Source organism: Neovison vison, chromosome 1 (assembly GCF_020171115.1).
Source record: "Neovison vison isolate M4711 chromosome 1, ASM_NN_V1, whole genome shotgun sequence".
Lineage (NCBI taxonomy): Eukaryota > Metazoa > Chordata > Mammalia > Carnivora > Mustelidae > Neogale > Neogale vison.
Genome location: NC_058091.1, coordinates 275435884 through 275459084, shown reverse-complemented (window position 1 = coordinate 275459084; position 23201 = coordinate 275435884). Strand labels below are relative to the sequence as shown.

Here is a 23201-nt window from a genome sequence, read left to right as displayed (position 1 = left end):
AAGGAAGTCTGGCACATTCAAGGAGTTAAAAGGTGGGAGAAGCTCAGGAAGCAGCAGGAAAGGGAGGAAGACGAGGCCTAGAAGACAGCCAGAGCAGGCCCTCGGAGCGTGGGCCGTTCCTGCCAAGAACAACAGGAAAAGCCGCTGAAGGAGAGTTTGAACAGAAGCATGAAGCAATCAGATTTGCATTTTATGGGGTCACTGTGGCTTTCGTGTGGAGGGGACAGGAACACCAGCAGGGAGACGAGCCAGGAAGCCATTGCAGGACCAGGACAAGTGTCCGGATAAACAAAGCATTTAAGAAGTAAACTCAGCAGGGCGTGGGAATATGCAAAATTAGGAAGCGGGGGTTGGTGACATGAGCATGAGGGAGAGCAAACGACAACGGGCTTCACAGGCAGAAGAGAGCCAAAGTCATGAAGACTTTGTATGTGGGGACATGTGAACCTTAGCCTCTGGGTCAGCAAGAGGCATCAAGAGGAAGAGGGCATGGAATGAATGGAGAACAGTCTATATAAAATGCCATGCCGGTGGGTGCCTGAGTGGGTCTGTCAGTTAAACATTTGTCTTCGGCTCAGGTCACGATCCCAGATTCTCTCTTTCCTCCCTGCTCCTGTGCTCTCTCACTATCTCTCTCTCTCTTTGCAATAAATAAAATCTTTTTTTAAAAATATGCCATGCAGGGCTTTGAAGTCAGCAACTAGATCTCCGCTCTTCTCCTTACTTGCCGTGTCCGGGCAAGTGACTTCATGTCTTTGAGCCTTTGTCTGTTGCTTTGTAAAAGGAGATAATCATATTAGATTGCATCATGAAATTCTGACTTTGTGCATCAAAAACAGTCAAAAGCAATTTCATATGGCTCTATGTAATATATGCCTCCTAAGGGCGACTGCGCCCATCACATAAGATGATCGTGTGAGTGCACACATTGTCCTCATCTTCTTCTTCTTCTCTCTTTTTTTTTAAGATTTTATTTATTTGATAGACAGAGAGAGCCGGATCTCAAGCAGGGGGAGTGGGAGACAGAAAGCAGGATTTCTGCCAAGCAGGGAGCCCAATGTGGGGCTCAATCCCAGGACCCTGGGATCATGACCTGAGCCAGGACCCCGGGATCCTGACTTGAGCCAAAGGCAGAAGCTTAATGACTGAACCATCCAGGTGCCCCCATCCTCATCTTTACCATCAGCTTCATCTCATTAGCCCCGGTCGCCCAGGTGCGCAGGGCTGGCAGATGGAAGCAAGCTGAGCTTCGGCTCACCCAAACCATCGTTAAGACAAATGTCTCTTGGGGCACCTGGGTGGCTCAGTGGGTTAAGCCTCTGCCTTCGGCTCCGGTCATGATCTCAGGGTCCTGGGATCAAGCCCCGCATTGGGCTCTCTGCTTGGCGGGGAGCCTTCTTCCTCCTCTCTCTCTGCCTGTCTCTCTGCCTAGTTGTGATCTCTCTCTCTAAATAAATAAATAAAATCTTAAAAAAAAAATACCCTACTCCTCAATATGACAAAATTATTTAAAAAAAAAAAAAAGACAAATGTCTCTTCTGCAAGGCTGTGTAGCTCAGTGGCACTTCTCCCTGACCCCCACCCCTGGATGGCCTCTGAAAGCACCCCAGACAACCAGGCCAGGCATTCGGACTCTCCTGAAATTGCACCTGGCTGGGAAGGTGTGGCTTGCAGGGCAAGGCCTCAGGAAGCCTGAAAAAGCTGTGGGTGTGCAGGAGTGGGGGAAGGGGAAAATTTCCGGTTCTGATGCTCCTGTTAAGGCCCGTGGGACACTAGGTAAGTCACATTGTCTCTCCCCGTCCTCACTCTCTCATTGGCAAAACACTAGAACAGGGGCTGGCAAACTTTCTCTATAAAGGGACAGATAGTAAATAATTTCGGTTTTGTGGACGATGTGGGTTCTATTTCAACTCCTTGACTCTGGCGTCACGATGTGAAAGCAGCTGGGGGGGGGTGCGGTAAGGAAAAGCAGAGCGCCCAGGGCGCGGGGTACTTTTAGGGGCCCATGAAAATGTTTAAATTTTAATTTCTTTTCAAGTCAGAAGAAAAAAACAATAATGATGAAGATGGAAAAGTGAATTCAGCCCACATTGTATTTGTCTTTATACCAGCATACAGTCATAAAATACCATTTTTAACAATTTTATTTTAATGGAGGAAGATGCCTCGGAGGCAAAACTGCCTAGGGGCCATCAAAGTCATAAAGTGGCCCTCTGCAGAAAAATACAGTGTTATTTATGAGTACCGAAATGTGAACTTCTTACATTTTTTATTTTGTCAGGAAATCTTTTGATTTCCACCCCTCCCCCAACCCTTTCAAAGTGTAAAGGCATTTCACTCATGAGTGGTACAAAAATGGGTGGCAAGGCTTTACCCCCCAGTGCTAGACGATCCCAAAGCCCTTCCTACTCATGGTCTGGTCAGACTGTGAGGAGTGAGACCAGAAATTAAGTGGAGCTGTAAAGGGTTTCATGAAGAATGGGCAGGCACATCCTCCATCCAGAGTAACTTTCACACCTCAGCCCAAAGTCAACATACAGAAGTAGGGTCAGCTAAGAACTAGCTATGCAGTTAGGAAAGACCAGTAGGTTTAGGATGTGTCAAGGGGTTAAGTATGGACCTCAGACTAGAGGGGGCTTGCTGCCAGGAGCCCTCCAAGGTCATAGAAGCATGGGGGAGGGGGGAGTATTGAGTGTTTTCCTCACAACAACCAATTCTGACACCAACTTCGTGTCCTACGATTCAATTCTGACATGAACTGTCAGACTCCACAGGTTGAAGGGCTTAGTCCCCACAAGACTGTCCTCACTTCAGAAGTCAGTCATAAATACTAAGTCCTTGGGTTGCCCACACTCTCCTCCAACTTGGCTACAAAGTCGGGAGTTCCATAAACATGGCCTTCGGGTTCAAAAATTTGCTGGGACAAGCTCACAGCACTCAGGGAAGCTTTCTACTTAACATTCACCAGTTTACTATAAAGGATACACTTCAGGAATAGCCAATGAAAAAGAGACGCTGGAGAAGGGGTGGGGTGGGGGTGGGGGGCACGCAGAGTTTCCACGCCCTCGTCAGACGTGTCACCCTCCCAGCACCTCCATGCGTTGACCAACTGGGTAGTTCTTCGCACTCTGTTGTTTAGAGGTTTCTCTGGAGGTTTTTATCATGTAAGCATGATTGATTAAATCATTGGCCATGGGTGATTAACTCGGTTTCCAGCCCCTCTGTTCTGCACAGAGATTGGGGGGTGGGGCTGAAAGTTCCAAGCTTCTAATCATGGCTTGATCTTCCCGATGATCAGCCTCCATCTTGAAGCCCTCCAGGAGCCCACCCAGAGTCGCCTCATTAGAACAAAAGACACTCCTATCACTCCTACGGCTCAGAACATGCCAAGGGTTTTAGAGCTCTGTGTCTGGGAACTTATCTGCAACCAAATATGCCCAAATATGAAATGATAAAACTAAAGTTTTTTTCTTTGACCATAAGCCTCCAAGTACTGAAAACTTGAGGGCATTTATTGTTATTACACAGTTAATCAACACAACAGAAATCTATTACCTGTTTTTAGAAATAATTATTAAATGCTCAAAGTAAATTTTTTTTTTTTTTGGAAATTTCTCTCTTAATGAGACAGTATTTTAAAAATCGGTTAATGGTATATATCTTTGGTGGGATATTATGCTCTGGATAATTTGCTACAGAACATAATGAAATACATTTTTTCTATTAAAGATCATTTAAAAAAAATCGGTTAATGGGTATGTGGGTGGCTCAGTCAGTTAAGCATCTGCCTTTGGCTCAGGTCATGATCCCAGGGTCCTGGGATACAGCTCTAATCGGAGGAGCCTGCTCTTCCCTTTCCTCTGCCTGCTGCTCCCCTGGCTTGTGCCCTCTCTCTCTGCCTGTCAGATGAATAAATAAAATCTTAAAATGAGTTAATGAATGAATAGTTCTTATTGCTGATTTAAGATCGGGTTTAGCATGTGTTTTATGCCAGTTTTTTTCTTTTTACAGATGCAAGTAATTAGAAGCCTTGGAAATGGTAGTTTTGTTACAGCAATGTCACTCAATTCTTTCAATTCTTCCAAATCATCTGTTAAAAAGTATACTGTGATCATTCTTCTGAATGATTTATCAGCTGACAATTCCATTAGGTTCTCCTTCAATTTTATTTAAAGCAAACCTTAGAATCACTCACTTCCTCAATTTCTGGGATGTATGCCATAAAGATTTAGCCAAGGCTTCTAACATGACTATTAATTATACCCCGGACACTTTCTCTGCCGCATTCTGGTTAAGCCAAGATACTCAGAGTGGGTGAGGTCAATTAAAGCATTATTAATTTAAATTTATCTTCCAGTGTTATATTTCTTATAAAGCGCTTTCATCCTCAAACAAGTTTCAGCTCTTTTCATCAAACCTTGGTAGCTGCAGAGTTGATGCACTGACTTTACGGAAATGTTTGCCATATAATGTGATTGGAAATGCCTATCTGTTACTGTCCAGTAAAGCAAGCAGATCACACATATTTTTTCAGAGAGAATCCGATTTCATTTTCCAATTCAAGGAAGCATATTAGAATGCATCCCAGTGTCATCCATCTTGTTTTTTATTCTCAATTTTAAGAAAGGTAGATGGTCTGGTATGTAGGTAGAACAAATACATGACAGACAGGTGATAGATGACAGGAAGTGGCACAGATTAACCGAGTGCTGCTACCATCAGTACTTACTCTGATACCCTTTTGCCCTGATATCGGGGGTGTCCCTGGACAGTGGTATGTTCTCTGAAGGAAGTAAGATTGTTAAATAAAAAATGCCTTAGCTACTGCTGCCCCAGTGCACAATCCAGGACAGTATTCTCTTTCTCTACTGCCTTGTTATGCATTATATATATATAGAGAGAGAGAGAAAGAGAGACAGACAGACAGAGAAGGCCCAAGTAAGACTGTTTTGTAAGGAGGGAGAAAAGCAAGGGGACTGGCAATGCTTCAACTCCTGTGCTTTCTCAGGAAAATATTAAGAAAGAGAAAACTGACTCCCTTGAGGGCCTCGGTGCCCACGTAGTTCTCAGAAGGCTTTTGTCTTGGAGTAGGGGTCCGTGTACTTCAGTTTAAAGACTTCCCGTCAAAACTCCCTTGGATTTGGCAGTAGTTAAAGTCCTGTCTCTGGCCTCTTTTCTTTTCTTTTCTTCTTTAAAGATTTTATTTATTTTTTGTCAGAGAGAGAGAGAGAGAGCACAAATATGCAGAGTGGCAGGCAGAGGCAGAGAGAGAAGCAGGCTTCCTGCTGAGCAAGGAGCCCAACGTGGGACTTGATCCCAGGACCCTAGTATCATGACCTAGACCAAAGGCAGTCGCTTAACTGACTGAGCCACCCAGGCATCCCTCTTCTCTCTCTCTCTCTTTTTTAGATTTTATTTGGTTGACAGAGAGAGCGATCACAAGTAGGCAGAAAGAGAGAGAGAGGAGGAAGCAGGTTCCCTGCCAAGCCGAGAGCCCGATGCAGAACTTGATCCCATGACCTGAGCCGAAGGCAGAGGCTTAACCCACTGAGCCACCCAGGTGCCCTTCTTTTTTTTAATTAAATACTGTATCTGGGTAATCCTCCCTGTCATTCTCTGTACAGCCTGCCTCACATTCCTCTATGTGAAAGTACTGTGACGTCATTGACCCATTCCCCGCCATGGGGGGATATTTGTTTTCAGTCTTTTTGGCAATTACAAATAAGGCTGCGACCAGCCAGGGACACAGCTGTACTTCATTGGCACACGCGGGGGACAGCAGCGGGAGGGTGAGTCCTGCACGTGGGACTGGGTCAGAGGGCGGGCATTTACCCCGCCGTCCATGGAGGCTCAGCAGCCACGTCTGTTGACCTTCCCACCACCGTGAGCGGGGTTCCTGGCTGCCCCTCACTCTGCCCAGTGCAGTGTGCTTGCAGATGTTTTCAGTGGCTGAGAAGACGGGTGAAAACATTCTATCGTGCCGTGGCTTTATGATGCGTTGCTGCTTGTGAGTCTGGCCACCGTCTTTTTGTATGTTTGCTCCCCTCTGAAATCCCTTTTCTGGGAAATGTCTGGGGAAAAGGAGGGTTTTGCCCATTTTTCTATTGGATAAGTCTTTTTTTTTTTAATTGTATTAATGCTTTATTTACTAAGGAAATGGGCTCTTCTGTCAGAAGTTCTGTTGGATACATTTCCCAGCTTTTCACCTGCTTTCTGACTTCAGCTACACCTTCTTATGTGTGGTGTGAGGAAATCCCCAATTTTTATGTAGTTAAATGTGTCAATCTATTTATGACTTCTGAATTTTATGTCACACTTAGAAAAGTTCATCTGAAATTATTCCTTTTAATTCTACCATGACTTTTCCCTCTCTCCCCCCCCCCTTTTTTGGTTTGTTTTCTCATTATTTTAAGATCTTGATTCATCTGGAACTTATTTTGGTACAGGAGTGAGATAGCAATCCGGCTCTGTGATCCCCTATGGTATCATACAAAATATAACTGGTCTTTGTTTCTGGTTCCTGGAACAAAGCTTCTCAAACCCTTGGAATTTCCTGAGGGATAGGAGTATCCTTTGTAGAAAGCCCACTGTGGGTTTAAGCTAATCACCATGATTTCGTGTGGGGTCCCTAGAAAGACTCAAGGTGGGTTTGGACACCAGAATTTCCGAGCAGATAGAGGGCTGGAACCTTCTGCCCTACCCGTCACCCTCTGTGGAAGGGTTGGGGTGAGAGGGAACTGTAGAGAGAGCTCGGCAGAACTCACACAATGGCGATCTGATGAGCTACTGGGTTGGTGAAGCACCCACTGGCAGGGAGGGCGGAGCACCCCGGTTCCACAGGGACAGACGTTCCCATGCTAGCGACCCTTCTGACCCTTGCTCTACGTACCTCTTCATCTGGCTGTTCTTCTGTAGCCTTTACAATAAACTGGTAGATATTAGAACATGTTTCTCTGAGTTCTGTGAGCTGCTCTAGCAAATTAAGAGAACCCAAAGGTGGAGTCCTGGGAACCTCCAATTTATAGCCAGGGGGTCAGAAGCAGAAGTAGCAACCTTGACTTGCATTTGGTGTCTGCAGAGGGGCCATCTTGTGGGACCAGCCCTTCACCCGTGGATTCTAGTGATATTTCCACATAGACAGGGTCAGAATGGGGTTAAATTTGTAGGACACCCAGTCTGGGTCCACCAAGAAATGGAGAAAAAAAAACCCCATCAGGCTACCTTACAGTCCCAACGTCATTTATGAACTTAACCCTCCCTTCGCTGGTATAAAAATCCACTTTTTCGAAAAGTTTTATTTATTCAGGCAAACTCTACACCCCACGGGGGGCCAAACACACAAACCTGAGATTGAGAGTCATGTGCTCTTCTGACTGAGCCAGCCAGGCACCTATAAAATCCACTTTAAACACAGGCATAGCCTTTCAAGTCTGCCCCATGGACCTGTCCCACTCATGTCTAGGACCGAACTGCCTTTCATTCTGCTTCTTCCTACCATTACTCTTGTATTTCAGAATTTTCTGGCTGTTTTTCTTCTCATAAGAATTTTGACATTGCTTCCTAATGATCCTCAACATAAGTCAATATTTTCCTTGGAATCACCTTACAGGAATATTTATTAGGGAGAATAGATGACATTTAATATTAAGTGTCCCTACCCAAGAACAGGGTGTGCTTCCCACTTGTTCAATTTTCTGCAGCACCGTTTTGAAATGTCCAGTCAGGCAGCGTCTGGTGCTCCTGGGAGCAGCCATAGCCTGAGGGTGCCCCGTTGCTCGGTGGGGGCGTGTCACACAGCTCCTCAGGATCAGGGGATCTGCCTGACTGGACGACTGCAAGTGAGAAAAGGGCACTGTGCCATTTTCCTCTCTTCCTGAGCCTGTCCCAGCAGCCACCTCTTCTCTGTTGCCGGGACTTGCAACATTTGTGATTTAATCAAGCCTCCTCTTCAAAGAAGCATCTGGAGATAAAACCTGGTAACTGCCTCGGGAACGAGGTCAAGCCTTGTCTTCCCTGACCATAGATACTTAGGACTCAGCACATGGGAGCCAGGGGACTCTTTGGCTTGGGCCACCTCATCACCAAAGGCCTCAAATGTACATGTCTCACCCTGTCATCATTTGAGGTGAGCCACAGAGGCACAGTGAGGCAACTAAAAGAAGATAGTCTTTAAAAACTTAATTTTGAGTCCCATCACCACACCTCATGCCAGCCAGGCACTCTAAATTTAATATAAATCATGTACCTGATTTGTGAGTAGCAGAGCTATATTGTAGGGCATTGGCACATATAAAGGAATGCTTAAAAAAAATTAAGCCTACATATTTTGAATGATACATAGATATCACTCAGATAATAATTGGTATAATGCTTTGTGTTTCATCAAAACCTTTAAAGTCCTATCACTTTACCACCCAAATTCTGAATCTTATGATAGAAATACTTCAAGTATTGTGCATTTTATATACAGAGAAATAAAACAATAATATATTATCTAATATTTTAGGGTTAAAACAAAAATTAAACATATGCCATAATTTCTGCAATTCCGTGAGGGCATAACTTCATTGTTTCCAGATGTTGGCAGCCTCCAAAATGGCGGGTGTCCCAGGATTCTCTTGAGGGCAGCAAGGCCTGTCAGTGCAGCATCTCACCTCAGACACCCTGGGCTTAGGAGAATCAGGGGTTAAGCCCCATCTTACTCACATAACAATTTCCTTCCGTGTCTGCTCCAACATCATGTACTGAGTCCACTCCTGTTGGGATTCGTATGTCTTAGACTGATCCACGATCTTTTGGAACATCGTCCTTTTCCTGTAAAACACACCAGTTCGTTAAAGGAGCTTGTCTTTTTTTTTTTAAAGATTTTTATTTATTTGACAGAGAGAGATCACAAGTAGGCAGAGAGGCAGGCAGATAGAGTGAGAGGGAAGCAGGCTCCCTGCTAGGCAGAGAGCCCGATGCGGTACTTGATCCCAGGACCCCGAGATCATGACCCGAGCTGAAGGCAGCGGCTTAACCCACTGAGCCACCCAGGCGCCCTAAAGGAGCTTGTCTTAGAATAATGCAACCTCCAGGCTAACACTGGCTGTTTCAGACCGAGGCTTCTGAAAACAACATAATTAACGAAACAAAGTGGAAAGAACCGAGGCCTGGGAGTGAAGACCTAGGTTCTAACCCAAACTCTGTCTCCAGCGTGTCATCTGATCTTACTTAGCCAATCTCTTCCCCTGGACTTCAGTGTCTCATGGATACAGTGGGGGGTAAGACTGTCTAACTCCCAGGGTCATAGTGAGAATTACTATTCCATAGCATAAGAGACAGTGCACAGAACATATTAAATCATTGGCTCTATGATGTTTATTATTATAGTCATTATTATGGTTATTCTTGGTCTTAAAATTAAAAGAAATACCAACTTGAAATACAGGGCGAGGTCTGTGGCAATGATTGCTATGTCCATCATGTGGATGGCGTGCTCATGCTGTCTGCGGTTGAGGTTTTGAAAGATATTCAGGCTCTAGAGAGAAAACCGTAGAAGAGACGCAAGAAGTGATGTTGGCAGGAGAGCCACGCAACTACTGATGATGACCCCCGACGGTGGGAGAGGCAGCCCAGGCGGATGGGAAGAGCGCCGCCCGGCTACACGCAGGCTTCTAGTGAGATGGGGACTCCCAGCAGGCAATGTGGAGGGCCCCCACCCATCCTACCTCATCTCTCAGCAACGTTTTGCCGAACTCCAAGTGGTGTCTTTCCAAGATGGAGGATCCATGGAGCTTGGCCAGTGGGTTCTGGGATCTGAATGGGAGACACAAATAAACACACACACACACATACACACGCACACACACAATCAGCATGAAATGGCCAAGATGGAGGTTACAGACATCATCTAGTCCTGCCCCCTCCTAATTCTGCAGGCAGAGAGGCTGACGGCCAGCACTGAGAAGGAGCTTATCACATGGTGAGGGAGTGGGAAAGAAGACTCGACATGGGGTCCCCTGACTCTCAGGCTTTAGCTTTCTCCTCAGCTAATTCCGAGCCTCTCTGGGCTCATGGACTCCTTAGAGAGGCTGTTGAATAGCGTGTGCCCCAAAGGAACACACACACACACGCACACACACACAATGACACAGGCAATTTAAAGATTTCTGGGTTCCCTGTCGTCAACCGTGGACATTGGCCCCAGGCCATACTTAAAAGATCACAAGCCTTTGATGCAATCCTTGAGTCTCAGGAGAAGCCACTGAATTCCCACAGGCGGTGTGTTTATTCATGTCTCTATTCAATACATATGTGCCAAGCTCTGAGCTCAATACTTAGCTTCCCATAAAGTAGAAACACGACCTCTAGCCTCAGAGCAGCATGTTCTAGGCTTGTTTATGACTCGTAGGCTGTGGGTCCTGGGCAGAGCCTCAGTTTCCTCCTCTGTAATATGAGTACAACACTAGTTCCTGCTCTACCCAGCAAGGACCATGTTTCACAGGCTGTGTGGAGTATAAGCTCTGTGAGGACAGGGCCTGTGTCTGTTCTGTTACCATGGTACCTCCCTTGCCTAGCACAGGGCCTACCGCACTTATGTTAGGAGCATTACAAATATAAGGGGAATGAATGAACCAGTGTCAGTTACTAACATTTGGCTTAAAGTCATTCAGCAGAGAGGGAGGGAGGAAAGGGAGGGTTTTCATATATTGTTGCTAATTACCATAAACTTAATTACTATAAACTTAATGGCTGAAAACAGTAAAGATTTATTATCTTATAGCTCTAGAGTTCAGAGTCTAAAGCAGGTCCGCAGAGCTGCTTTCCTTCTGGAGGTTCTAGGGGACAATCCATTCCCTCGACTCCTAGCTTCTAGAGGCCACCTATCTTCCTTGGCTTGAGGCCCATTCTTCATCTTCAAACCCAACAGTGTGGTATCCTCTCTCCTCTCTGACCTCTCACTTCCCTCTTAGAAGGACCCTTCTAACTATGTGGGGCCCACTTGGATAACCCAGAATAATCCCTATATTTCAAGATCTCTAATCACATCTGCAAAGTCCCTTTTGATTATCAGGCAACACATTCCCAGGCTCCAGGCATGGTGACATGGCTTGGGGGTCATTATTCTGTCTGTCACTGGCGTTTACTCAGACCCACAGGGCAGGAGGAAGTAGGAAGCTGTGGACAGTGGGACTTTCCCTTGGCTGGTGAATCTGCCTGAGAGCCTTTCAGATCTGGGTAATGAATCCTGGGAGCGGGAGGCAGAGAGGAGGGACAGCAAAGGCCGACTCACTTCATCTGGTAGAGGTTGTTAGTGCCTCTGTGGTCAATGTCATGACAAAAGGCAGCAGTGACCATGGCCAAGGCCTCTAGGTCCGTGAAGTAGCGCTTCAGCTTTCCGGTCTGGAAGAGCAATCAGAGGTGCCACTCACTCCTTTCTTGCAGGGTTAGAAGCAGAGCAGGTGTGAGGGGGAGGGCCTGGAAACCCAGTTCTGACCTTGGCTCTATCCCGGGCATAACAGTGTGACCAGATGTTGACCTGGGACTGGGGCACTTTCAAGAATCTGCGACTTTCTGTACTAGAACTGGAACAGTCCCAGGCAGACAGGGATGGTTGGTCACCCTAGTCCTGAGCGATCTTAACTGGTCCAGTTTCCCTCAGTATCCCAATCTGCACACTGGAGGTAGAGGGCACTGGACTAGGTGATGGTTAAAAAGTTGTAGCAGTCGGGTTTTAGGATCTGGAGGGTTTTTGAACATGCCCAGACTGGCAAAGCAAACCCTATACTGGTTTGAGCACAGCCCAGAAGAATCTTCCCCTGAGCTTCCTTCAAATACTTAGGGTAGTCAAGTTCATGGAGATAGAAAGGGAAAAGTGGTCACCAGGGCTGGAGAGAGGGGAACGGGGAATTGTTTAATGGAGACAGAGTTTCTATTTGGAAAGATAAAAAAAGTTCTAGGGGCAGATAGTAGTGAGGGTCGCACAACATGGTGAATGTCTTAAAACCCCTGACACTTGGGGCGCCTGGGTGGCTCAGTGGGTTAAAGCTTTTGCCTTCGGCTCAGGTCATGATCCCAGGGTCTTGGGATTGAGCCCCACTTCGGGCTCTCTGCTCAGGAGGGGGCCTGCTTCCTCCTCTATCTCTACCTACCTCTCTGCCTACTTGTGATCTCCGTCTGTCAAATAAATAAATAAGATCTTAAAAAAAAAAAAAAGACACCTAAAAACCGCTAAAATGGCAGGTCTTCTGTGTTGTATATTTAACCACAGTGAAAAATTAAACATATGGAGAATGTGATTGATACAGCTTCTCAAATGAAGAAAGCATGTTTTACGGTATTATTATTCATTTGGTTGTAAACAAAACACACTGTGTCTGTGTAAAAATATGTCTCAAAGCTTCTAGAAGAGGATTTGGAAGGAGTCATGCGGTGGTTATTTCTAAGTAACCGCACTGGACTTGGGGGGAGTCTGCAGCTTTCCTTCACTTTTTATTTTACACAATTCTCTCCTTGGACTTCATGTATGCTAAACGTGCACTCCTCTTGTGTCTCTCTCTCTTTTTTTTTTTTTTTTAAGCACTGAAGACAGCAAAGCCGCTGCTTCGGGGTGGAGCTGGAGAGGTCTTCTGGCATGGCCTGAGAACCCCCGCTGTCCCTCCCCTTCCACGCCGCCGCAGCCCCAGCTGCGCCCAGCCCCCTACTCCCGCCGTACCACCAGCAAGGAGAACATGGTCTGCCCCACGTTGAAGCCGTGCCGCCAGTTGTGGTAGGTGATTCTGCGGTAGCCCTTGCTCAGCGAGTACATGAACCGCACCAGGGCCTGCAAACATGGGCACGGGGGTTGGGGGTGAGGCCTGGCGCCCTGTGTCCTACGGGAGGCCCTCCCCATCCCCTCCACGGGCCCCAGCCAGCCAGCAATGTGGGGAGAGTACTTTGCAAATGGCTGAATACTAGCAAAATGGACGTTGTTAGGAAACCAGGTGCACGTGCGCCCCCCACTTACTCCACTAAATGGGGCTTCATCAGTGTTTCCCAAACTCTGCCCCAGAGAGCTCCCAGGGAGAAAAACAAAAGGGGTCTTTAACTTGGTGGTTCTCTAACGTGAGTGCCCATCAGAATCACTCAGAGGGTTCGTTCAAACGCACACTTCCTGATTCATTAGAGCTGGGAGAATTGCACGTGTGTGTGTATGTCTCACACGTGTGTGTGTGCACAAGAGAGAATTAGTGCTTCTGATACATTGACACATGGTGCTGATGTGGTCTGAGGCAGCACTTTGAGAATGGCTGCTTTAATCAAGTCTGGGAAATTCTGAGTTTAGCCCCCACCCCCACCCCACCACCCCCTTGCCCGTCCCTCTCCAGGCCCCTAGATTCAAAGCACACTATAAGGAATCCTGCAGGGGGAAAGACCTGTTTAAAATGACGTCACCCACATCTCTCACGCTCGTTTCACTATTGGTTCCCATTGATGCCTTCGGAACTCAGCGCCTCACAAGCCACCTTGAGAAGCCAGTGAGCCAGGAACAGCACAGTTCAGAGGAACTGCGTATCTCTTTTCTGATAAAGGAGTCACCTGCGCAGTGTGACTAATGCTTTATATCCCCGGAGCTGAGGGTGCACTGTTTACAGATGGAGCTGGGGGAAAGAAAAAAAAAAAAAAAAAGGAAGCAAGCTAAAAGAAAAAAGGAAATGGAAGGGGTTTATTTTGCCCTTACCTCCTGAGGAATGTGAAATTTATCCACCACTTTGAGCTCATAGTACATCTGTATCCCACATTTCACCAGCTCCAGTTCCGTGAGGGGCAAGTCGCTGAAGTGGAACTTATTGATTTCGTATTTCTCTGCATCTGGCAGCTCTCCTTGCTGTGTAAGGAGGGGAGTCCTGGGGTTGGAGCACATGAAGCGTGCATGGGTCTCCCCCCCGCAACCCCCAGCCCTGTCCCCATCCCAGGATCAGAGCAGGGTGACAAGGGGCGTGCTTGGCAGAGGCAGCCCCACCCCACCCCCCGCCCTGCGCATGCTCAAGGTGCGCCTTGCCTGGGTTCTGCCCCGCTCACCAGGATCTCAGCGAGTTCCTCTTCCTCGCATTCCCACGGCTCCTTCCCATACACCTCTCTGGTTTTCTGCCAGCGCCCAAAATAGCAGAGAGAAACAAAATCAGTTAGTATATCTGAGGTCTAAATATGCCTCAACTTTTCCATTTCCATTCTCCGCTTTCCTCCAAAGCGCTTGCAGCGGGAGCCACCAACTCAGAGAGGCTGCCCTTCACCATCCAGTGATAGGCCAGTTCAAACTCCTGGGCATCTGGCAGTGGGGACCTGCCTGCAAGTTTGCCACTTACTAGCAGAGCTACTTAACACCTTCAGTCCTCCATTTCCTCACCTGTAAAATGGAAATAATGAAAGTACTTAAGACTAGACTTATGCCAAGTCATTTTGAAAAAACTTGTATACAGCTAGATGGACTAATGCATGCTAAGTCCCCAGGGCAGTGCTTGGCACATAGTAAACACTAGAGTTAAATAACGTTGTTGCTGACATTCTTATTGTTATTATTATGGACTGGGGAGTCAGAAGGTCTTGCTCATGGTCCTGGCTCTTCCTCTCATACTGTGAGATTGGGGCAAGTTTCTTCCTTCTCTAGGCCTATGGCGCTGTGCACATGCCAGAGGAGGGGGACCTGGACTCAGTTACTTGCTTCTGATTTCTTGACCAAGACATAGCCTTCTCACTTCTCACTGGTTCACTGAGGCTCTGCTTCCGGGGCCCCATATATCCATCATTTGGCCAAAATCACAGACTGAGACAAGCAAACCGTGAGTTAATTTATCCAAATTAGATGATTTCTCCTCTGACTTTATTAGTGATTGGGATGAAACGATCAAATTTGTTGTGATATCTTCCCAGCTTAAGAAGTTACTTCTGAAAATATTGGCCTGTATTGTTTCAACTTGTGAGGTCTATAAGCAAGGTCTTGGGAGCTCAGCTGGGTATCTTATCCAATGCCTTTTGGCTAACTCAATTGACTTCTAAGATCATGATCTCTTTGAGAATCAAATCCAAGGAATAATGAGTCACTAATTGCCACATATCCTTCAAAGTATCTCATCCAGGTAGGTAGGACTCTTCTCTATAGCATCGCTGATAAATGATCATCCAGCCTCTACTTGGATACCTCTCTTGACAGGGTGCTCACTACCTCAGGAGGCAGCTCTTTCATATGAGTAGTAGAGAATATCCTCATTATCCTGATAAAGGTTAAGTGAGACCTATTTAATAAGCCAGGTGATTGGGGGGCCAGTTACTTCCCCCTGTTGGACCTCAGTTTCTTCGTATCTATAACAGGGATAGAAGCCCTTACCCTTCCCACCTTAGTGCATTTGTTGTTGTGAGCATCAAAAAATACCCTAAGTGTGAAATTGCCTTATAAACTGTAAAGTGATGAAACTATGTGAGGACTCATTACTAACCTCTAACTCCTTCTGTCCTACTTCTTTGCTCACAAAACTCCTCTCTGATCCAACTCCTTTCTAAGTGAGCTGACCCCATGGAGGGAGTCTCTGAGAAGCTGGCAGTGTTCATGGGCTGTCAGAGAGAGCGTTCTCTCAGTGTCAGGGCTGTGGTTGGGTGACTCCCTCTCTACTACCAAGTCAACCCTCGGCACAGTGAAATACAGAGTTTCCAGAGCTATTAAGCCAACATCTGGTCCCACGACTGAGGTGGCATGTGCAAGGGACAGTTGTCGCCCAGTCACACGGATCAGCCATATGGGATTCATATGACTCATTGGTACTGGTGGATCCATCCATCCATCCGCTGACTGTGAGGGGCCCGGAGCATCCCTGTGCAAGGCCAGCCCACCCACCTCTGCCTTCATGGAGCTTGACTATTGCCCTGGTCACATTCCTGGGGCGCCGCTTCTGCTAGAGCAGAAATGTAAAAGAACTTCACCCACCAGGATTTTCTGGATTTCTTCATTGTCACACTTCACGTGATATTTGACCATGTCCTGGAAAATATCCTTCCTGTTTTCCAGTTTGTTCATTGACTCATAGGTGTCAGGGTTTAAGACAGACCAGCCCAGAAATTGAGCCAAAGACTGAAGGGAAAGAAAACAAGAATCAGAGGCAGAGCATCCTGATTTGATCCTGCCTCTGCGACTTAGGGCAAGACTCTAGGGTTCCGTTTCCTCAGCTGTAAGGTGGGTTCGATCAGGGGGTTGCTGCTCTCCTTGGAAGAGGTGTTTGAGGATGAAGATTGAACACTGGGTGGGAACCCACTTTAAAATAAAGCACCAACATGCAAAGCAACATTCTTATGGGTGATAACGTCACCCAAGTGTGTGTACCCACATGGGCACAGGAGGCCTATGGGAACTCTGTACATTCTGCTCATTTTTCACATGATCCTAAAAATGCTAAAAGGTAAAGCTAATTGATCAAAATTTGTTTTAAAGGGAATGTGAATTTCCCTGACAATATATGGCAGCGCAGAAGTGCGAGCCAAGAGAGCAGACATTGAGGCTGAGTCGGGGGCATGCCAACAAGGTGAGCTCCCCACCCCACCCCAGGTGAACCCCCCTCACCCCTCTTGCTGCAACAAGCCCTCCCTGCAACCCAGCCATGAAGGCCTCCTCCTGAGCCACACCTCCATGAGAGTCTCGTCCATCTCATCAAAGGGCTTCCCATCTTTGCGATTGTAAAACGTGGCCACCCCCACGATTTCTTCCTTCTTGTTCACAATTGGCATAGACAGGACATTCTTAATCATCCATCCGGATTCATCCAGAGGCTCTTTCTATAAGAGAAGCCAGAGAAGGTTACAAATTGGTTATTGTTCAGAGGCCCTTTCATTTGGAAGTCGGGATAAAACTGGCCCTAGAAATAGCAGTCAGAAAAGGACTCGGGAACAACAATCGTCGGCTTGTTACCCACACCACAGGCAGCAACAGATGGGGTGCAGAGGGGTCCTGATGAGTTTATACACCCGATAGTTCACGGGCCTCTGTGTGTCAAAACTTTCAGAAAGTCTGAAATATTTACAGATAATATTTACAATATGAAAACTGCAAAACAGCTAGGGAGTCTGTGGGTAGGTGGTAAGCAAGCCTATCAAACCAGATTGTAGCCATGTCAACAAAACCTTTGGCTTGAGGACCGGCTCTGTGCCTTGTTTTTCACCTGCCTGAGCTGGCACGAGCTTAAGGTAACCTGGAGAGTTTCACTGTGCTCTGATGGGTCACTGTCTCCCATTTACTGTGTCTCTCACAAGCCACCAGGTGCCGGGATATGCTTAATAGAGCCACCATTAAACATCTTGTTTGTTTGTCTCTTAACTTTTTTTTTTAAATTTTATTTGTTTATTTGACAGGCAGAGATCACAAATAGGCAGAGAGGCAGGCAGAGAGAGAGGAGGAAGCAGGCCTCCGGCTGAGCAGAGAACCCGATGCAGGGCTCGATCCCATGACCTGGGATCATGACTTGAGCCGAAGGCAGAGGCTTTAACCCACTGAGCCACCCAGGCGCCCCTGTCTCTTAACTTTTTTTTTCTTTTTCAATTTATTTATTTTTAGAAAAACAGTATTCATTATTTTTTCACCACACCCAGTGCTCCATGCAATCCGTGCCCTCTATAATACCCACCACCTGGTACCCCAACCTCCCACCCCCCCGCCACTTCAAACCCCTCAGATTGTTTTTCAGAGTCCATAGTCTCTCGTGGTTCACCTCCCCTTCCAATTTACCCCAACTCCCTTCTCCTCTCTAACACCCCTTGTCCTCCATGCTATTTGTTATGCTCCACAAATAAGTGAAACCATATGATAATTGACTCTCTCTGCTTGACTTATTTCACTCAGCATAATCTCTTCCAGTCCCGTCCATGTTGCTACAAAAGTTAAAAGATTTTATTTATTTATTTGGTAGAGAAAGAGAGAACACAAGCAAGGGGAGTGGCAGTCAGAGGGAGAGGGAGAAGCAGGGTCCCCACCGAGCAGGGAGCCCGATCCCAGAACCCTGGGATCATGATCTGAGCTGAAGGCAGATGTTTAACCAACTGAGCCAGCCGGGCGCCCTGTCTCTTGACGCTTGGTGTGACTTCCTGTGATACTTTTGACCTGTCAGTGGGCCTCAGCTGTCTCAGCCCAGATGGGGGTGGTAGCAAGAAGCTGTGCCTCATGGAGTGAATGAGACAAGGGCAGTGAAATCTCTTGGTCAGTTGTAAGGCGGCCCTTTGTGAGCCATTTGCCATCTGTCTGAGCCTCTCATTTTATCATTTATAACATGGGAATGACTCGACTAGGTCATTTCTAGACTCTCTTCTCATGTACTGGTAAATATTAAACATTTTACAATGTACAAGGAACTGAACTAGAAACTGAAAAAACCGAGGCAAAGGAGGTACAAAGGTTATCCTTAGGTTGTTCATAATCTGGCAGGTAAGCAAGTAACTGGAGTTTCTTATGGTTCTGGGGGAGCCAGAGGAGGGAAGGAAATCAAGGAAGACTTCCTGTACTTGGAGTCTTCCAACTTGAAAGTTTAAGATTCTTTTTTTTCTTTTTTAAGATTTTATTTATTTATTTGACAGAGATCATAAATAGGCTGAGAGGCAGGCAGAGAGAGAGGAGGGGAAGCAGGCTCCCCAGTGAGGAAGGAGCCCAGTGCGGGGCTTGATCCCAGGACCCTGAGAACATGACCTGAGCCAAAGGCAGAGGCTTTAACCCATTGAGCCACCCAGGAGCCCCAGTTCTAAGATTCTTAATGTGGTAAGATGATGATGATGACGATGATGTTGATGATAATGATGATGATAATGGTGATCATTTCATGAACACTGGAAGCCAGTATCTGGTGGGAAAGTGACTCCAGGAGGATGTAGATTACAGCCCAAGAACAAGGGGATACTGGTCAGAAAGCATGAGTTCCAGGTCTGCCTTTTCCCAAGTGCCCACCTAACCTTCAGGGAACCCCTTCCTTCTAAAGGCCATGATAAGGAAACAGGTTTTATTGAAAACCAAACGAGAAAGAATTCAAGGTTTTTAAGCAGAGAAGTTACTGTACATAGTCTGAGTTTCGAAAAATTACTCAGGCCATTTTGTAGAGAATGAGTTGGAGGAAGAAGCCTAGAATCTAAATACAAGATCAGATTTGATGCTTCAATGTGAATAAACTGAACTAATTGGGTAGAGATCAAGTTCAGTGCGGTTTTTATCAGGTTAGCAACTCTCAGCAACAATTTGGGCTCCTCACGTGGAAATGAGCAAAATCCCAACACAAGACATACAACTCTAACTCTGGAAGGATATTCTCGCTACATTCTTTCATGAGGTTCTTCAAGGACTAAAAAAAATAATTCACTAATTTTTTAAGATTCATTTTTATTTTCTTCTTAATTATTTCCTGATTGTTAATGCCTTGTTTTGCTTCCATCTGGCGTGCTACACTCAACAAATATTGATTGGGCACCTACAGCTAGAAATGTTAAGACAGATAAGGTCCAACCATTGACCTATATTTTCCTTTACCGAGGAATTAATCTGGAAGCAAAGAAGGGTAATTAGAGATAAAGTAAGGGGACTATAATACGGGGAACTAATTCCCCGGCAGGGCCCTCCAGGCCATGTGTCATCTGTCCTCTCCAGGCATCATCTGACTTTGGTCTACTTCTCTAGAATCTGCTTCTGCCACTCTCCTCACTGTCTCTCACTCATTCATTGGTCTACTCTGGGTCCTTCCAACAACTCTCTCCTTCCTGTAGTCTTCTCCCCTTTTTTCCTGCCTAAATATAATTTCTCAGGGACACATTCTTTGATTCCTTCTAGATTAACTCAGGTCCCTGGAAAGATTCCTTCCTCTATCCCTCTGTCCTTCTCTGACCAGCACTCCATGGCCTTTCTCCCCATACAGTCATGAGCCCCCTGAGATAGAGACCACGTCTGTCTGGTCCACCATTGCAGCCAGTGTAGACTGTGTCAGTTGCTGGCACAGAGGATGCCCTCCATAAACATTTATAAAAAAGATGGACAAAAATCATATGGAGTGGTAAACAATATACCATGAAAATCCCAAGGAGAGAGAAATGATATTAGCCAGAGGAAACAGACTAAGACTTCATAAACGTTTCATAAAATTTGAGCTTGTACTAAAGAGCAGGGAGTATTGGGGCAGGACCAGATGGTTCAGGGATCGGGCAACAGCATAAGCAAAAGTCCAGAGGCCAGAAAGCAAAACATGTGAACATTAAAACCAAATGGGACCTTGGAATTTACCAAAGTAACTCCCTCCCCACTTCCATGAGCATATGACTTTTTTCCATCCATGTTTTCACTTTGTTGAGACTGCTTCCCAACAAACACATGGACTTTAATGTGTTTGAACCCTCTCTGGGGGAAAAAAAAATCAGGTGACTAAGACCAAACAAGTAATGACTTACCTGGAATGCAAAGAAGTCTTCTGCAGGGGCATTCATGATGTTGCAAATCTGAAAGCCGTGAAGAGGAATACTGAAGCTGTGATTAGACTTGACAGCATACCCAGTGAGCCCTGTGTGCTATCTTCAGAAACACTACGTCCTTGCCCAAGGCGTTCACATTCTTTTTCTCAGGTAGACATGCTCAAGATGGTTTTCAATGATTAACTGAGTCTACTGGACAGAAAACTACCTTATAAACATTATTTCTTGCCATTTACTTCACTCCTTAGTCATTTCTAAGCTTTGAAAAAAATTAAGGCTACAATTTGTCATTTTTAATTGCTATATTGTATCTCATTTTGTTGTGTCTTTTGTTGACTATTTGGGTTATATCCAATTTTCATCATTATTAGTGTAAATAATGCCACTACTCTAAGCATCTTTAAATCAATTACATTTAGGTTTGGTATTGCTTGTTTTTTAAGGAAGGAGTTTTTTCTTGGGATATAAACTCCAAATTAGAATGAGAAATAAAAGATATTATAGCTCTGGTTTTATATTGCAAGATTCCTCTCCTAAAAACTGAACCAGTATACCCTATCATACATATAGGACTTACCTGATCACTCCAGGGCCCTGCACAACTGTGTACAGTTGCATAGTGTGTGTACTGCACAAAAAGCATCTCACTGAAGGGCTGATGGGGAGCTGAAATACAGCCTGTTCTTGACTTGCAGAACCAGGATCCCAGTCTTTCTCTTTTGGTCCATGAGAGGGGTACTTTTTTCTAGTTCTCAAAAAGGCACCCTATGGGCTTGCAGTAACCCTGACTGTCCCATTGGCCCTGACCATCCTGTAGTCTCAGGCGGTGAGCTGTCTTTGCTCCTGTTCCAGAACTGCTCACCTACTGCACCATCCCTCTGGCCTCTCTTTGGACCAGTGCCATCAGTTGCCATTGTTCCCTTCTGATATCTGCAATGTCTCTGAGGGCTCTTTGACCTCAGCCATGAGCTTGCTTGAGAATGAAGTCATCTCTGGACCCAAACATGGTCCCACTAGCAACCATCCAGGCTTTTTCCTCTGCTTCTCTTTTGCGATTTTCTACCTCCTCATTACCCAGCCACACCTTGGCAGACCACATGCTGGTCTCCACCTCACCTCACCACCAAATCTATTCTCTGGGATCTAATTGATCTAATTGCCGATGATCTGATTGCCAAATCAATAGGGTTTTCAGTTCTTATCTAGATACCTCTGAGCCCTCCTTCTATTCTTCTCTCACATACTCCTCTTTCTCTACCCAATCTTTAAACGTTGGCATCTAACAATATCCCACCCCAGGTCCCTCTCACTCTCCCTGGTGACTTCATTCACACAGAGTTTCAAGCACCCTCTAGTCCCGATGTCTTCCAAATCCACATCTCCGTCCCTCCTCTCTCTCCACACCTCCAGAGTCATCTCGTCATCTGCCTACTGGAACTTTGCTGTCAAAAAATGTCTTAGGGTCACCTTGTCTGAAACTGACCTCCTTATCTTGCAGCCAAAGCTGGTGTCAGCTCTATTCATCCAAGCCAGAAGCCCAAAATGGGCTCTGATTCTTCTTTCTCCCCACTCTCTGCTCACAATCGCAAAGTTCTGTCTCTTTTACCCTTCTGGGGTTAGATCTGATCCCTGATCTCCCTCTCTTCATCTCATCTCTGTCAGACTTGTGTGAGTATCACGTGAGCAAGTATATTTACCGTGTGGCTCGTAGGCACTCAATGGCTGTTTGCCATAATGATAGTACTCTCCACTGCCTTTGTTGAGATGCTTGTAAGGATGTACTTTTTGCTCTGCCCCTTAATCCCTTCAGATCTCTCAGAGTTATTTTTTTAAAAAGAAAACTGACTCTGCCAATCTCCTGTTTAAAAACTCTTTGCCTACAGATTAAAGTCCCACCCCTGGGGCCTGGGATCCAAGGCCATTGTTATCTGGTGCTCCCCTTCCCCTCAAGCCTTATCTCTTGACCTCTTCCTGTCTCAAACCTAATATTCCAGCAACACTGGACTGCACGCACCATGCCGTTCAAACCTCCAGGCCTACGTTTGCTCAAGTTGTTGCCTCCACCAGGAATCCCCTTTCCTGCTCCCACCAGCCTAATACCTATTTATTTAATACTCAACTAAGACCAACACTTTTGGAAGAAAAGCCTGACTTAGATGCCTCCTACTCTGTGTTCCAAGAATATGCCATGTATATCTCTCTTGTGCCCTTACCACATTGGAGTATAAGACTCTGTTTAAAATATCTCCCCATTTGATTACGAGCTTCAGAACAGAAAGTGTATCTGATGCGTCTATCTTTCTATTCGAAGAGCCAGTTACAGTGCCTGGTACCTACAAAATCTTCACTATATAAACTTCTTGCTATGTGAGCAGCATTGAGTAGTGTGTGCCTGGAGAAGGATAAAGGGGTGATCAGGCCCAAATATGGGGGTGATGTGCAGCTAACAGACAAGACTCTTCTCTCTAGGGCAGGGGATGCTTACTCCATTTTTGACCTTGAGTGGGTGGGGCATGGTAGGAGAGGGAGATTTGAGCTCTACTGTACATGGTACAGCTGGAAACATGGCAGGGATGAGGGGTAGGGAGTGGCAACTAAGTCTTTAGAATGAGAGGCTGGGACTTGGTCTGTGGTGAGCCTCGAAGACCAGTCTGCCATGCTTTTGCCCCTGACATATGAGCAAGTATCTTATCAGTAAGACAAGTTGTCAGTAAGACTAAGCAACTTTTCATCTAAGGATTATTTCTCTGTGTATTTCATATTTC

General features: G+C 46.0%; 1 protein-coding gene across 2 annotated transcripts in view; it reads right to left on the bottom strand.

The window, feature by feature from the left end:
* Positions 1-23201, bottom strand: part of PDE6A (phosphodiesterase 6A) — a 57692-nt gene that overhangs the window by 9364 nt on the left and 25127 nt on the right. For both annotated transcript variants that reach the window (XM_044241176.1, XM_044241186.1), the window contains 10 exons: positions 20416-20463; positions 16633-16782; positions 15941-16084; positions 14044-14109; positions 13703-13849; positions 12698-12805; positions 11276-11385; positions 9711-9798; positions 9420-9520; positions 8707-8814 (listed from right to left, as the gene is read on the bottom strand). In XM_044241176.1, the coding sequence (XP_044097111.1) occupies positions 8707-8814; positions 9420-9520; positions 9711-9798; positions 11276-11385; positions 12698-12805; positions 13703-13849; positions 14044-14109; positions 15941-16084; positions 16633-16782; positions 20416-20463 (1070 nt within the window). The remainder of the gene's footprint in view (positions 1-8706; positions 8815-9419; positions 9521-9710; positions 9799-11275; positions 11386-12697; positions 12806-13702; positions 13850-14043; positions 14110-15940; positions 16085-16632; positions 16783-20415; positions 20464-23201) is intronic.